At 40.9% G+C, this 17562-nt stretch overlaps 1 protein-coding gene across 1 annotated transcript in view; it reads right to left on the bottom strand.

Moving 5' to 3' along the window:
- Window positions 1-17562, bottom strand: part of SCAPER (S-phase cyclin A associated protein in the ER) — a 211624-nt gene that overhangs the window by 58097 nt on the left and 135965 nt on the right. The window contains exon 25 of the mRNA XM_081925815.1: window positions 2252-2375. Coding sequence (XP_081781941.1) covers window positions 2252-2375 — 124 coding nt within the window. The remainder of the gene's footprint in view (window positions 1-2251; window positions 2376-17562) is intronic.

Consider the following 17562-nt stretch of genomic DNA (forward strand, 5'->3'; position numbering starts at 1 on the left):
AATTTTATAGGATGCAACTGCTTGTTATAAATTAACAATTCAAGTTTACTGCTCAAACAGAACAAGTGAGCCTCTCTTACAATCTATTGGATTCTTTCACTAGAGAAAAAAACACACCTTGACACCATTTTCTATGCAATAATCCATATTACAGAAATGTGGGACACTCAGTGGCTCAATTCATGCACACAATAGAACATTCACTGATTTGTTTCACTAAACTTTCCCTTCAGCAATAAGTTCACAAAAACCCTACAGGCATTCATTCCAGTGGACGCTTTTGTCTCAGTGGATAAAGGTGCAATCCAATATACATTGACTGGGCCATAAGACCTACTGAACACAGAGGGGCTTGCTTCTGAGTAAATGTGCTTGGGACTGCATTGCATGTCTCTGATATAGAAAATGTCAGCATTAAAGTGGTTAGACGAAAAGAGGACTGTTGAGTCAAGGAAAACAACGAGCCAGCAGATAACTGGATGCTGCTCCAAGTGTCAGAAGTTGGAAATGGTCCACAGGATCTGCTGCTCTGATGTAAGCAAATCTGTGGAAGCTCCCTGGTCTAGGCCCATCTGGGGAAAAGGTTATGGCCACTGAGGCTGATTCTTGATGAAGGAACTGGCGTGAGTTCGTTTTTGAGTGGAAGAGTTTTGCCTCTTCATCTAAACAAAGGGTCTGAATGCCTATTCCTGGAAAGGAAATGACTTCAGGCTTATGGGAACTATGTGCCTTTTACTGGGACCCCAGATTCACCAGCCCAAGCCAGATGCAAAAGAGAAATAATTATAATGAATGAAATCTGAGCCCAGGAATAGGCCTTTGACATCAAACCATATTAACAGCTGGTGGACCTCTTTTATACTTTAATTGCTCAAACAAGTATCTTGTGCATTCAGCAGAGGACGTACAACCATACTGTGGCTTCCTACGTACAACGGAGAGCTAAGTGGAAGCAAGCTCAAATTGTATACCTCAGTTCTTCCAGGAAAGAGCTGGAGGAAGGCAAATGACCATGTGACGAATGAAAAACAGAATTTACAAGTTGCGTTCAGGTTCCTTTTGTTGACAACGAAGGCTTCCTCTTAAGTGTTTGTCAACTGTCCTATGGTGTGTTGGTTCTAACTGTGCAATGTAAATTATTCAAGGCACATACATAACTTTTCAATTAACAAACTGCTTGGCTCATGAAAACATATACACACCATTTATAAGTAGCAGTCCTAGACTAAATATCTCATGATAAGGAGGTTACTATGAATTAAAAATGAGTTTCTAATAAAATATTTAATGACATCTGAAATTAAGTGAAAGTTAAAAGTTTCCCCATTAAAATGTATCTGTCTTTCTCTTCCACCCCCCCCCGATTTGCAAAACCTGTTAAGATGCAGAATGATGCATTTTCATGTATTAAAAACAGAATGCAGAATAGCCCATGTGAATTCCAAGACTTCAACCACGTGAGAGGGCAACAAACCCAACATGTACAAAGCGGACGTTAGCGTTCTTTCAGGCGAATGCACCCCTGCCCCTAAACATTTGTCTCCTTACCGAGTGTCTCCTTTTGCCACTTATCCCCTAGCTGGACCAAGTGGAAGCAGTTAGAGGGAAGTTATGCGGCAGCAAGCAGTGAACGTCAGATGGCTTCAACCCCTGACCACAGTGGGGGCCCCTGTCAGTGGAATGCCCTCCCCAGGGAAACATGCCTAGTGCCATCCTTGTCAGCCTCTAGGCAACAGGCGAGGACTTTTATTGTATACCCAGGCTAATTTGTATTGTCTCCTATGGTGGTGCTCATCTATTGTGGGGTGGGTACGAATTATTGCTATTAATATGTTGTTGGGTGAGCAATTTACACATTTTGTATTGTTCATTGGTATAAACTGCTTTATATGCTGTATTTTACCTTGTCAAGTTGCTTTGAGAACTTTTACTGTATAAACCAACTGATAAATGTAATTAGTGTTATTATTAATAAGAATAAGTCCCCTCACGCAAATGTCCTTTTTTCTAAAATGTTGCCTCTTACTTTACAGATGATGGGGTTGTGGTTTGAGCCCCTCCTTCCGCAAAATTGCAAGCTCCCGATTCTGCTCCCTTTTACTTTTTAGAGGAAGATACGAATGTCCGCACATCACATTGGTAAAATCAAGGAAACACAACATCCACAATGTAAGCGGTCCAGTTATATCAGGTATTTCTAGTCACCACTATGGCACTAACACAGTTAATTCAAAGTTAAAGCATTACATACCATTAACTGGTGCATCAACAGGTCCATTAAAAATGTAATCTTGTTGCTGAACAAAACATAGGTGGAGTTTTCCACACAGTTACTGCAGGCCAGCTGATAAGCGTTTATTGTACTCCAGAGTGACCTAAGAGATAAAGTGAAATTTTAATCATCTTAAGGGAAAATTGCCAATCAAGGTGATATAAATCAATAGTTCTGTGGGACATCTTTTGAGCTTGATTTTTATGCCAACAGCAGACCACAGCCAAAGGACAAATTAAATTCTGAATACAGAGCACAACAGGAGGAAAGAAAGAACCCATAAAATAAAAAATTGAATTTCCAGATAAAAAGATGAAGTTAAATGTGGCCCTCAAAGGTCTAGCAAACTACTTAAAATACTTTGGTAAGATTCTTAGGTAAATATACAAAGGGAGAGAGATCCACGATTATTGGGCTGCTTCTCCACAGGGGATGATGATGTGAATAATAAGAACACTGTCACCACGGCCAGGAGTCGCTGCTCAGCAGCCGAAGGTGGTTGCTGTGGCTCATCTCTCCTGCAATGTGGCCCTGTGGAATGGCGGCAGACGGCAACCCTTCTGCAAGGGGAGGAGGCAAGCTGTACTTGCGCCTCTTGCTTTCTCACCTGTCCCTCAGATGCAGCCTATTTAAATGGGGTAATTGTTTGCAATGCATACAACATCCTAAAATTTGAGAGTGTAAACCTTTATTCTTTAAGACGATCAGATGAAGCATGATCCCTATGTTCATAGAGCAATGTGGGCTCATTTTGGAACAGTGTGGTTCTTTCTATAAAAAGTTACCACTCAGAGGACATTATTACCGTAGATTCCGGCGTATTAGGTGACTGGGCGCATTAGACGACCCCCCAAATTAGCAGCTGCAATTTGGGGATTTGTCTTATAAGCCCAGTCGCCTAATATGCTGGGCAGCTCCAGGCCGGGAGAAAGCCGCCCGGTGCGCACCTGAGCCTGTCGCTCGCTGCTGCTGCTTCCAAAGCAGCAACTGGGGCGGGGCGGGGGTCAGGCTCCGCTCTGCGCCACCCACACCCGGCGTATAAGGCGACCCCCAACTTTTAAACCTCTTTTCTGGGGTTAAAAAGTCGCCTTATACGCCGGAATCTATGGTATTTGGGCAATATACACATTATGGGATGCGGGTGATGCTGTGGTCTATACCATAGAGCCTAGGGGTTGCCGATCAGAAGGTCGGTGGTTTGAATCCCCACAATGGGGTGAGCTCCTGTTGCTCGATCCCAGCTCCTGCCAACCTAGCAGTTCGAAAGCATGTCAAAGTGCGGGAAGGTAAACAACATTTCTGTGCGCTGCTCTGGTTCGCCAGAAGCGGCTTAGTGATGCTGGCCACATGACCCGGAAGCTGTATGCCGGCTCCCTCGGCCAGTAAAGCGAGATGAGCGCCGCAACCCCAGAGTTGTCTGCGACTGGACTTAGCGGTAGGGGCCCTTTACCTTTACCTATTATGCAAATAAATAAATAAATATTCTGCCTGTCCATGGCAGTCTCAACTGCTGCCCTGTGGCCGAAATTTAAGCATAAAACAAAAACTCTGAAAGCTAGGATTCATTAAAAGTGCAGCCTCTTTGTACAGGGCATAACAAGGTAAAGGGTGAAACACACGTGGCTCCATCTGTATACAAAAGCCCTTAAAGTGATACATGTTTTACTAATCCTTAATAAAAGAGCATCTGCAAATGATCATAGCAGACATTTCTAGCATTTTGACATTGCCATGTAACCATCTTTTACAATAAATGTAGCATTAGGGAAGAGACAATCAATGGTCAATTCTGTTGAAAAATCATCAGCGACAAAGGTACATGAGCACCATCTTCCTGTCTAACTGACAGTGCTCAGCTGGGACCAGTTCATAAAGGCATCACCTGGGAAGTGGTGCAATGTGACAAAAGAGGAAACAGGGAAGCAAAACCAAAGCCAACAAAAAACAGAACCTTGCCAATGCACCTGAATGACTTTTGAGAATACAAAAGGTCATAACCAATCACCTTACAGACAACTGGGACTTATTCCATAGTTTAGGGAGCCATTTACACCTCTTAAGAGTGTGGAAAGAACACAAAGGCAGCTATTTTGTCCTAAGCTGCGTACAGTTATAAATGACTACACTAGATGTCAGACAGCAGTCAAGCAGAACAAACTGCTATATGATTGTCAACCATTTAGGCCTTCTGAAAACTTTTCTTCTTTTTTGTTGCAACATATGCTTTCTGGCACTTTGGGCACAGCTGATGCAGTAATTTGCAAAGGTCGCAGCAGTTCCTTCAGTTAAAAAGGCAAACGTGATGTACATGAAGGTAGAGGTTGGCAAATTGACTTTTGTGGCTCTGACCCCACCTGCCTCCTCCAAGTGGTTGACAAAGCTGGGCAGAGTTTAAATGGAAGGCCTATGCTGATGATCTGGTTTTATCTTTAAAGGAACCACCAACAAGTGTCGGGAAAGCATTAGAGAAATTAGAGGAATTTGGTAAACTATCTGGATTTAAGTTAAATAAAACAAAGACTAAAATGATGGTTACAAACCTGGATAAGAATGAGACAGAACAACTGGAACAAAAATTTGGAATTAATGCGGTGAGAAAAGTAAAATATTCAGGGATTTGGCTAATGATGAAAAATATTAATTTATTTAGTGGTAATTATACGCCAGTGTGGAAAGGGATTAAAAAGGACCTGGGCATTTTGAACAGATTAAAGCTATCCTGGAGCGGAAGATTAGCTGCAATTAAAATGAGTATCTTACTGAAGATGTTGTTTCTCTTTCAAATGATACCTGTGATCAAAGGGACATCCCAGTTTAAAGATTGGCAAAAAACTCTATCAAGATTCATTTGGCAAGGAAAGAGACCTAGGATTAAATGTCAACTATTGACAGATAAGGAGAGAGGAGGGTTCTCTGTACCAAACTTGAGGTTATACTATGAAGCATCTTGTTTATGCTGGATAAAAGAATGGATTATTTTAAAAAATATTCATTTATTGGACCTTGAAGGATATAATAATAGATATGGATGGCATTCTTATCGATAGCACAACAAGGTGAAAATACACAAAGGTTTTCCAAACCACATCTTCAGGGGCGCCTTATACGACGTATGGGACAAAAAAAAAAACTTGCTGGAGAGAACTACACCCTGGTGGTTATCCCCGACAGATGTGTTAATAACTAAAAAATTAAATATGGAGGGAAAGAGAATAACTTATGAAGATATATTAGTGAAAACAGAGTACGGGTGGAAAATTAAACCATATGAGGAAATAAAAGATGGGCTTACAGGATGGTTACAATACCATCAGGTAAATGGTTTAGTAAAAGAGGATAAAAAAAGGGATTCAGTGAGAAAAAGTCAAAATATCAAATAGACATTTTGGAAAGCAGAACAAAACTCCTGTCTAAAATGTACGATTACCTGCTGGAATGGGATACTAAGGATGAGATGGTTAAAGAAGTTATGATAAAGTGGGCTGTTGATTTTGGCTATAATACTGAATACGATAAATGGACTAAACTATGGAACGAAGGGATGAAGTTTACAGCATGGTCAACCTTAAGAGAGAATTTGGGGAAAATGATGTACCGGTGGTATATTACCCCGGTCAAATTGGCCAAAATGTATAAATTGAACAATAAAGCCTGTTGGAAATGTAAATAAAAAGATGGGGATCTCTACCACATGTGGTGGGATTGCGAAAAGATGAAAAAGGTTTGGGACCTAATATATAATGAATTGAAAAAACTTTTCAAGTACACATTTCCAAAAAAACTGGAAATCTTTTTATTAGGGATAATAGGGAAGGAAGTAAAAAAGGAAGACCATAAATTATTTCAATATGCTACTGCAGCAGCCAGAATACTTGTGGCCCAAAAATGGAAATTACAGGAGACCCCAACGATCATAGAATGGCAGGCCAAATTTTTGGAGTACACAGAATTAGCTAAAATGACACATAGAATTCGAGACCAAAAAGGTACAAAGTTTGAAGAAAAGTGGGGTAAATTTGTGGTATATATAAGAAATAACTGTAGAAGTTTAAAAACTACGGCAGGGTTAACATAAATCCTGTGATGTGTATAGAAGGTCAATAAGAATCTACAAAAGAAGATATGTTTTAAGAAAACCAACGCAGGGAAGGAAGAAAGTCGCGGCGTGAAGATACGCAATGTAAATAAGATGACACAAAATGTTGATTGTAAAAGATTGTTTTATTTGTTGAAAATTTAATAAAAAAGCATTTAAAAAAAGGAATTGAGGGAAGCATCACTGGGCATGTTTTTGCCCAGGTCTGCTCTCCTGTGTTTCTCCAAACCCAGAGGTTAATTGGTGCTATTAATCTGTTTTTGTACAGAGAGCTTTTGTTTTGAGTGTGTGATGTTAGTAAACAGAGAACAAACAAGGAATATATATATTGCAAAATTGCATTTTGGAACAACTGATGTAAGGTTGTGTTGTATACACACATTTCATGCTGTTTTCTCTGGAAAACTCTTGGTGACGACAATTATTTTGGGTGGATCGGTAGCTGCTTATATAATGTTCTAGTTCCAAAATAGGTTTTTACCTGAATAAAATTGTGGACATAGTTTAAAAAGAAGAAAAAAAGAAGACAAAGCTGGGCAGGAAGAGGAGAGACCAAGGAGAGGACAGATCTTCTTATTGTCACCCTCCAGTTTTATCTTTTCTCTCATTGAATCATAGAGTTGGAAGAGACCACAAGGGCCATCAAGTCCAACCCCCTGCCAAGCAGAAACACCATCAGAGCACTCCTGACATATGGGTGTCAAGCCTCTGCTTAAAGACCTCCAAAGAAGGAGACTCCACCACACTCCTTGGCAGCAAATTCCACTGTCCAACAGCTCTTACTGTCAGGGAGTTCTTCCTAATGTTTAGGTGGAATCTTCTTTCTTGTAGTTTGGATCCATTGCTCCGTGTCCGCTTCTCCGGAGCAGCAGAAAACAACCTTTCTCCCTCCTCTATGTGACATCCTTTGATATATTTGAACATGGCTATCATATCACCCCTTAACCTCCTCTTCTCCAGGCTAAACATGCCCAGCTCCCTTAGCCGTTCCTCATAAGGCATCGTTTCCAGGTCTTTGATTATTTTGGTTGCCCTCCTCTGGACACGTTCCAGTTAGTCAGTGTCCTTCTTGAACTGTGGTGCCCAGAACTGGACACAGTACTCCAGGTGAGGTCTGACCAGAGCAGAATACAGTGGCTCTATTTCTTCCCTTGATCTAGATGCTATACTCCTATTGATGCAGCCCAGAATTGCATTGGCTTTTTTAGCTGCCGCGTCACACTGTTGGCTCATGTCAAGTTTGTGGTCAACCAAGACTCCTAGATCCTTTTCACATGTACTGCTCTCAAGCCAGGTGTCACCCATCTTGTATTTGTGCCTCTCATTTTTTTTGCCCAAGTCCAATACTTTACATTTCTCCCTGTTAAAATTCATCTTGTTTGTTTTGGCCCAGTTCTCTAATCTGTCAAGGTCATTTTGAAGTGTGATCCTGTCCTCTGGGGTGTTAGCACCCCTCCCAGTTTGGTGTCATCTGCAAATTTGATCAGGATGCCCTTGAGTCCATCATCCAAGTCGTTGATAAAGATGTTGAATAAGACCGGGCCCAAGACAGAACCCTGTGGCACCCCACTAGTCACTCTTCTCCAGGATGAAGAGGAACCATTGATGAGCACCCTTTGGGTTCGGTGAACAGGAATCCAAATCTTTCTGTCATCCTTCTGCCGTGCTATGTAGTGCCAGGAGGTCAGGTTGGGAGACGATTGGCACCCCTGAACATAAGCAGATTCTAGCAATTCTTCTTTAGGAAAGAGCAGATAAAAGAGCAGACATATCCCTGTCAACCAGGAGTATCAGGAATCATTTGTTGACTTAAAAAGAAGAAGAGGGGGAGGAAGAAGAAGAGGAAGAAGAACAAGAGGAACATTTAAAATCCATGGCCAAGTTTCTGTTTGTGCTATGGCTTCTTGTAGCCAGAAGGAAAGCAGTATCGGAATTGTTTTACTTTAACCATGTTGAGATTAGTAAACTTGTGCCTTGTTCGTGGGTTTTAAAGATGTTGCAACCCATCCATAGCCCTCAAGATAGGGATGGGTACATGGGCGAAGCCAGAATTTATGTTGGGGGTGGGGCAGAACCTTAGTTGGTTAAGTATTTTGTACTGATTTACTTGATTGGGGGGGCATCTGTCCCTCCTTGTCTACACCCATGGAAGGCTAGATAGTTAAAGCAAATCTTACATCTACAGTGACCACCAGACATTTGAGCAAATGCGAGGTATATACTTGCTTGTCAGCAGGGACTGTGATTGGATTATTTGTCAAGATTCCTATAGGAAAGGTTTTGTCCTTCCTTTTGCCCAGTTGCCTTTCTTCTGCCAGACCTGCCCAATTCCTGACAACTTCAGGGTAGGTCTCATTCTGTGTGCCCCCACCTTCAGAGGTAAACTGGTTGTCAACCAGAGTTAATGTCTTGCAACTCAATCCGCTGATTTACCAGGCAGCTGTGCCATTTGGAAGAACAGCTGCCCTGAAAGTGCCCACGGATGCCACCAGACCTTGGCCTCCCTTAACCCCCCCTGCAAAATCTGGGGACTCCAAGCAGTGCCAAACAGCTGGATCTAGCCACTCTTTTCATTTCCCATAATAGAGTCAACACTGTTCTAGAGCATTATGGGAAATAAAAAGGGTGTCCAGAGACAGCCACTCAGCAAGTCCATCATGGCCCACTGACAGGGAACACTGCCCAGACTGGGCCTGTGCAAACCTGGACCCAGCTTTGCCATTTGGATATTAGGTTAAACGAAAATTCCACAGATGTTTAAGGATATTTTATTATTCCCACTTCTGTGTGGATCTCTGCCTACCATTTTTTTATAGAATATTTATTAAGATTTTACAAAGACATAAATACAAAAATACATAAAAAAGAAAAAAGGAAAATAAAAATACAAAATGCAAAAGACAAAAAGATAAGAAAAAAATAAAAACAAATCCATTTTTTATAACTTTAACCTCATTAGCTTGTTTCCTTGACCTCCTCACACCTCCCCTTTTTGTAATCCCATTTACATAATCAAATCAGCAAATCCTTACCCTCTTTCATTTATCTTAACTCTATATCTTAACATATTATAACTCTATAATTCCATCCATTATCAATTCCTTTTTGCATATTCTTATTAACTTTGTTGCTAATGCCACTTATTTTTAATCCAACATCATTTTAACATTCATTAATTTTACAGTGTTTCTGCAAATAGTCTTCAAATTTCTTCCAATCTTCTTCCACCAACTCTTCTCCCAGGTCTCGGATTCTGCCAGTCATTTCCGCCAATTCCATATAGTCCATCACCTTCATCTGCCACTCTTCCAGGGTGGGTAGATCTTGTGTCTTCCAATACTTTGCAATAAGTATTCTTGCTGCTGTTGTTGCATACATGAAGAAAGCTCTATCCTTCTTTGGCACCAATTGGCCGACTATACCCAGGAGGAAGGCCCCTGGTTTCTTCAGAAAGGTATATTTAAATACCTTTTTAATTTCATTATAAATCATCTCCCAGAAAGCCTTGATCTTTGGGCACGTCCACCAAAGGTGAAAGAATGTACCTTCATTCTCTTTACATTTCCAACATTTGTTATGATATATTTTTGCAAGCTTGACTGGTGTCATGTACCACCTGTATATCATTTTCATAATATTCTCTCTTAAGGCATTACATGCCGTAAATTTCATACCGGTGGTCCACAACTGTTCCCAGTCAGCAAACATAATGTTATGACCAATGTCTTGTGCCCATTTAATCATAGCAGATTTAACCGTTTCATCCTGCGTATTCCATTTTAACAGCAAGTTATACATTCTTGAAAGTATCTTAGTTTTGGGATCTAACAGTTCTGTTTCCAATTTTGATTTTTCCACCTGGAAGCCAATTTTTTTGTCCAAATTATAGGCCTCTCTTATTTGATAATAATGAAGCCAGTCTCGCACTTTATCTTTTAATTTCTCAAAACTCTGCAATTTCAATTTGTCTCCTTCTTGTTCCAATATTTCCCAATATTTCGGCCATTTGGCCTCCATATTGAGCTTTTTCTGAGCCTTCGCTTCCATTGGTGACAACCACCTTGGGGTTTTATTTTCCAGTAAGTCTTTGTATCTTATCCAGACATTAAACAATGCTTTCCTGACAATATGGTTTTTAAATGCTTTATGTGCTTTAACCTTGTCGTACCACAAATATGCATGCCATCCAAAAACGTTATTGAAACCTTCTAAGTCCAAAATGTCTGTGTTCTCAAGAAGCAGCCAGTCTTTCAACCAGCAGAATGCTGCTGATTCATAGTAAAGTTTAAGGTCTGGCAGGGCAAATCCGCCTCTTTCCTTTGCGTCAGTTAGTATTTTAAATTTTATTCTGGGCTTCTTGCCCTGCCAGACAAATCTAGAAATGTCTCTCTGCCACTTCTTGAAACAGTCCATCTTGTCCAAAATTTGCAATGATTGAAACAGAAACAACATCTTTGGCAGTACATTCATCTTTATAGCTGCAATTCGACCCAACAAGGAAAGCTTCAAATTTGACCATATTTCTAAATCTTTTTTCACTTCTGTCCAACATTTCTCATAGTTATCTTTAAATAAGTTTAAATTCTTAGCAGTCATATTAACCCCCAAATATTTTACTTTCTTAACTAATGTTAAACGTGTCTCCTTCTGAAACCTCTCTTTCTCAATCAGTGTAAAATTTTTCTCAAGAACTTTAGTTTTTGACTTGTTTAACTTAAATCCTGCCAGATGACCAAATTCTTGAATCAATTCTAATACTCTTTTCGTACTAGATTCTGGCTCCTGTAACGTCAAAACTAGGTCATCTGCAAAAGCTTTCAATTCTGCCTACCACTTTTAAAGTAGCCAGCTTCCATTTTTTACAACATACTATTATGTTAGCATTTTATTTCTGCACAACTTTAGAAATCGCATGCTCAAAAGGCAGGAGAGAAATATTTCATAGAAATTAAATTTGTGAAACAAAAAACAAGGCATTGTTCCAATAGTAACTCGGCAGTCCTATAGTAACTCGTTTATTTGAATCTGGGTGAGTCAGCTGCACATCAACATATCTTGCCTATAAAGAATAACTAAAATGGTTTGTTCTTAAAAATCATTCAATCAAGATTTGTCATTTATTAATAAAGAACCTCTTCTATTTTTTTGCTTAACACAAAAATAAATTTAAAACACATACAGTTTGAAAAATAAATTTATTTGAAAATGTTTTTAATTGTTTATCTTGAATTAAAGTCCACACATTGGCTGTTTTACTGCAACATTTCTAAAGCCAACTCACACAAGCATCCATTCCCCAAGTGGTAAAACTTCAGGAACTTCCCCAAGGCGGCAAAGGCAAATTCTGTCATTTATTCTATGCTACAACATGGAGGCAGAAAACCAGCAGTATAAGCTTGTTAACCTCAGACAGTGATAATTAGAATATATTCAGAAATGTTGTCGGCTCAGGTTCAGAGATACAATTTTTAAATTCAGAATGCAAAGTGTTGGCAGCAGAGCAGGTCCCAGGTGGTTTAGAGGGTTAAATGGCAGATTAAAGTCAGCAAACTAATTTCTTAATTTTAATCTTATTAAGGAAACAACAGCTGTCTAGTGTTACCATTTCTGTACAAGGTCCCTGAGATGAGCATGAAATGGTTTATGAATTAAAACAAGACACCCCCCACACCCCCACTTAAACACAAAGGTTTGCAAAATTCCATGTTCCATGTATGTTGTTCATAGAATCATAAAAATGTAGATTTGGAAGGGACCCCGAGGATCATCTAGTCCAACCCCCTGCAAGGCAGGAATCGCAACATGCAGTCCCCATTTAATCTGAAACCATACCGGACCCTGCATAGGTTTGCAAATATGCTAGCAGTTTTACCGCTGCACCACTGGGATTATGATTTATTCAATTGATATACCACCCTTTATCAAAATGTCCCAGGGTGCAGTACAACATTAAAAACACATTACAGAACATCAATGATAAAAACACAGTAAAAAGCATACAGACAGACAGCCTAATAATAAAATAGTCATCATAATAATAGTCGCCCCCCCCCTTCACAGGCCATAGAATATTTAATAGCCATAGGCCTGGGTAAAGAAGCATTCCACAGTCAAGCTGCCACAGAAAAGGCCTGTTCTCTTGCTGCCACCCTCCAAAACTCTCAGGGAGAAGGCACACAAAGAAAGGCCACAGATGACAAGCACAGGGTCTAGATTGGTTCGTATGGGGAGAGGCAGTCCTTAAGGTCCTGAGGTCCTGATCTCTGTAAGGTCAACACCAGCACTTTGAATTGGGCCCAGAAGCTAATCAGCAGCCAGTGCAATTGTGCCAGATTATATGTGTTATATGCTCAAATTGTCTTGTTCTGGTGAGTGATCTGGCCACTGCATTTTGTAATGGCAGCCCCACGCATAATGCATTGCAGCAATACAGCTTGGAGATTGCCAGAATGTAGGCCACAGAAGTTAGGCTCTCCCTGTCCAGAGAGGGATGGCAGCTGGGCCACCAGCCGAAGCTGACAGAAGGCCACCTGAGCCTCAAACAAGAGCAGTGGACACAGCAGCACCCCCAAGCTATGTACCTGCTCCTTAAGAAGGAGGGAAACCCTATCAAGAGCAGGCAGTCTTCCACCTATCTGGTCTAGGGAACCGTCCACTAACATTGCCTCTGTCTTATCTGGACTGAGCTTCAGTTTACTGGATTTAGTTATTGGGGCATTTCCTGTTTCCCCTGCCCAGCATCACACACCTCAAAGCATATCCAGCATGCAAAGAGCTTATTATAATAGTTGAATGTAATATGATTGGTGGCTGCTTTGTCTTAGGTTCCCTAAATCAGCTTGAACCCTACAATCTGTCTACCTCTGAAGCATGGTTGTGCTTTTCTAGTAAATTCCTCCTATTTTTCCTAAGATTTGGCTGCAAGAAACTATGTACAACTTGATTCACAGCATGTTTACATGTACTTTGTCATGCAATGGTAAAAAATAGGTGCATTGTATACTGGGATGCACCAGAGCTCCATAGCAGAGCACATGCTTTTCAGGCAGACAGTTTCCTGGCTGATCCTGGGCATCTTCCCCTATAGGGACCAGGCTGCAGGCGATGGGGAAAGATTTCTGTCTGAGACTCTGCAGAGCTACTGCCGGTCTGGGCAGACAACCCTGGGAAGGACAAATGAACAGTCTGACCTGGCTTGTGACAGTTTCCTACGTTCCTATGATATTTTAAAAGAAAGATTTATAATGAAATTATAACTTGATGTCTGGCAGAACAAGATGTTCTTCTCTACCTGCCAAGCCAGAGTAGCACTGCTGAAGCTTTGTTGTTTAGTCGTGTCCGACTCTTCGTGACCCCATGAACCAGAGCACGCCAGGCTCTGAAGCTACATCAGTGCAAACTCCTCTACCTGCCACAGGTGATGGCCCAGACACATGGAGAAGCTACTGTTTTCCACATGCCTCGGATCAGCAACTTGTGTGAAGCCCAGCACATTTATCATCTGCTTATTTTCTCAAGTCAAAGGAAATGGCGGCGGGGGGGGGGCGGGGGAGAGAAAGTTAGAATTGGAAACGTCATAGAATTTACTATGGTTTTTCAAATTTTAAGTCTGGCTATGGCCCAGTTTGCACATCATGGAAAACCATAGTTAATAGTTTGCTGTGAACATGGAGGTTTGCACTTTCCTTAGCATGAGCAACAAATCATGATACTTAGCTTAGTGTTAGGCCAAAACCATGGATCATTGTTTGCTTTGCTCCAACTACAACTACTAAGTCAAGAACAAGACTTGGAAACACATCATGATTTGGAGTGAATAAAGCAATTATCCTCAGTTTGGATATAATGCTAGGCAGTGATCATGGTTTGTCACTCCTGCTCATGCCAGGGGAGGAGGGAAGTGGATGAAACATGTGTTCATGGTAAACCATCAACTATGGCTTACTGTAACATGTGAATGCACCCAAAAGCTCCAAAATGCAAAATCATGAAAATATTTTAGGGATTTGTAGCCGGTCTTCCTACAAAAATCTTACATTAGGTAATAAATGCAAGTATTCCATTTCTTAAAAGTGAATTTCCAAGCCATGCAGCTACAGAGAAAAGGTTTGAATCTTTAGCACTGTACCTTGAAAACAATAATAAAAAACAATAGAGTGCTTCTGTTTGCCCACACTTGCATGCATATGCACACTCATACACTCTCTCAAACCTCAGATTTAACTGCCTAACATGAGATAGATGATGATGATAGATGATAGATAGATAGATAGATGATAGATAGATAGATAGATAGATAGATAGATAGATAGATAGATGATAGATAGATAGATAGATGATAGATAGATAGATATAGATAGATTATAGAAATCTGTATGATTTATATGAAGGTTGATTCTATTTCCCAACTTCCAATGAAAATGAAATATTTGGAGGTGATGAAGTGATTAAGCACTCTAGCAAGCTGAAATATTTCCATAGCTTAACTACTCTGTCATTTTATTAGCTATAGAGACATAGGCCAGGATCCAAATAATTACTAGTTTGTGTGTCCAATAGGATGTGGACCTGCATTGTTTCATACAGTCATAGCCACACATGGCCACCTCTTACCTGGGTTTTCAAAAGCAGTTGGGGATACAGCACATTGGCTTGCTGTTCAAGGGCGGAAAGAAGCCCTTTGGAGCATGTAAAGAAGCTGCCTCTCTAGGTGACAGCCATTTTTTCTACAGCAAACACTATCGATTATAAATCTGTGTATGAGTTAACTTAACCACCTGACTGTTGTGTTTTTAGCAGAAAGCACCACAAGTCTTTCTTGCAGCTGCTTCTCTCTCTCTCTCTCTCTCTCTCTCTCTCTCTCTCTCTCTCTCTCTCTCTGTGTGTGTGTGTGAGAGAGAGAGAGAGTGAGAGAGTGAGAGAGAGAGAGAGAGAGAGAGAGAGAGAGAGAAATATATATGTTGCCTGGAACTATATGGCAGAAAGGTGACCTATAAATGCAATAAGTAAATAATCTGCATCCACTTCTCTTTGCTGTGTTGTTTCCCCTGTGTTGAATTTTAGATTGTAAACTCCTTGGGGCAAGGACCTGTCTTTCTGCTTATATTAAATTGCTATAAGCCACCCTGAGTAGTGTATAGGCACCAGAAGCACAGGATAAAATGTCTATCTAAATATATTACTCCTAACCAAATCACAATTCTGCACCAGATATCGCAACGTTTATCATACAGGTATACACAAACACGTGTCAAGCACACTCAGTAGCAAATCTGAGCAATTTATGAAGCAGCTATGTGAATCCTCTTCTTACATTCATTTGTAGGTTTTGATATGCAGGTCTTGTTGACTTTCTGCACATGCCTCTAATAAAACCGTTCATCTCTATGGCTCATAATATTAAATGTATCCTCTATTTTGTAAGATTGAATGTTTTATTAGAGGGCAGTAAGGGAACCAACCCTCATCTTTCATGAACAAATGCAACTTTTTTCATAGCACTGTCTACCCTGCTGATCTAATAATACCAGCAAATCCAAAACAAAAGGCATACCGTTAAACCTTTGCTAAAATAAAGCTTTATCTTGTAGACATTGGATTAAGGTTCTGAGCTGCCCCATGCTGCCAGGATTTTGGGCAAAGAGATGAGGATAACAGTGCATATAATCTCCTCACATCCACCCCAAGGGAGACATAAACAGGTATGTTATTAAAACACCACTGGGGCCTTTTATTTTCTCTTTTTTAAAAGGATAATGTGTAACAACAGCAAAGAAACCCGACTGAAACCAAAAGAAACAACTAATATCAGGAAAGATTGTATGGGACACATCCAAGGGGAGTGACAACCTTCCCAAAAAGAGAGTTGGCCCTGCAGGCTATTTTTCTAGCACCGCAGAAGTGTTGCCCAGGCGAAACGTTTGCTTCACTTTCCTCCCTCCAGAGCAGATTTTGCTTGAGAAATCCACCTGCCTTCTTTTCTTCCTCTTGGCCCTCCAGCCACCACGGTCCGGAGGCCTGGCAGGGCTAGCAGTATAAAGACACCTTCAGATGGAAGAGCTGCTTAGAAGCAGTAATTTCACAAGGAGCGGCGCCAGGCTGAGGTGGGAGGAATACCTTTCAATGGGATAGATTTGGGAAGCGTTGGACCTCTGCCATACAATCCCACACTAAGCCAAGTTCCTTTGCCTGTTATTCCTCTCCTACCAACACCTCACCGCCTCCCTGGTCCTAAGCCACGCTGGCAAGTTGTCTGGAGCTCTCGTTCTGTCTTGGTCCTTTCCTTTCTTCAGCTCCACCCAAGGGGCGCTGGGGGTTCACGTGTCACCACCAGCAGCATGAGAACCCCGAGGCGTCCCATGATGCTTACGGAACAATTTGTGGCAGGCTTCCATTACCTCTGAAGGGTTCCTCAGCACCCAAATGCTGCCCTCATGTAACCCGACACTTCTTTCTCCATGGCACGTCACAGTATCTCTAAACTGGTGTTTTTAAATCACTGCGTAAACTGCATAAGCATATCATCTCTATCATATTTTCTTGGAACGTCAATGTAATTTATGACTGAAAAGTTTCTCTGAAGGGCCTCATCTAAGGTTTTTATTCTAAGTTGTTTGCTTTAAATATAAATCTGCCAGTTCTGTGTTAATACTTGGCAGACAAGAGCTTACCCTCAGTTATATAACAACGTGGACAAGATGTTTGGCATTTGCCTATTGCTCTTGGTAACCATTTTGGAAATGCCTCTGATGATTTTTAGAAAGTTGTCTAATGGAAGCTCCTCTGTAGAACAGTCCATCTACAGCAGAGAATGTGGAAGAGACTAACCTTGACTAATACTGACCTGGTTCACCTGCAGTGCTAAGACAAACTATGGCTGAGAGAGTGAGAGCGTTCGCGCCTGTGGATACTATGCAGGGAGTGTAGCCACCACAATTTTTGCTCTGGGTACCCCCACACTAACATATGCTCATTGAGTCATAGTTTTGTTTCAGTTTGTGTGCAAACTGAGCACTAGTCACAAAGGAGTTTTTCCATTCACGCTACCATTTGTCCCTCCTTAAGTATTAGGCTGTTTTCTCTTCCTGACACAAGAACAACACACACCCAGAGCACTGCTCTGTTGCAATGGCAGGGAAAAGATAGGTAGGAAATTGCTGCCTGTACCTTTACAAACTACAGTGGTGCCTCGCAA

Source organism: Podarcis melisellensis (assembly GCF_964234715.1).
Source record: "Podarcis melisellensis genome assembly, chromosome: 9".
Classification (NCBI taxonomy): Eukaryota; Metazoa; Chordata; class Lepidosauria; order Squamata; family Lacertidae; genus Podarcis; species Podarcis melisellensis.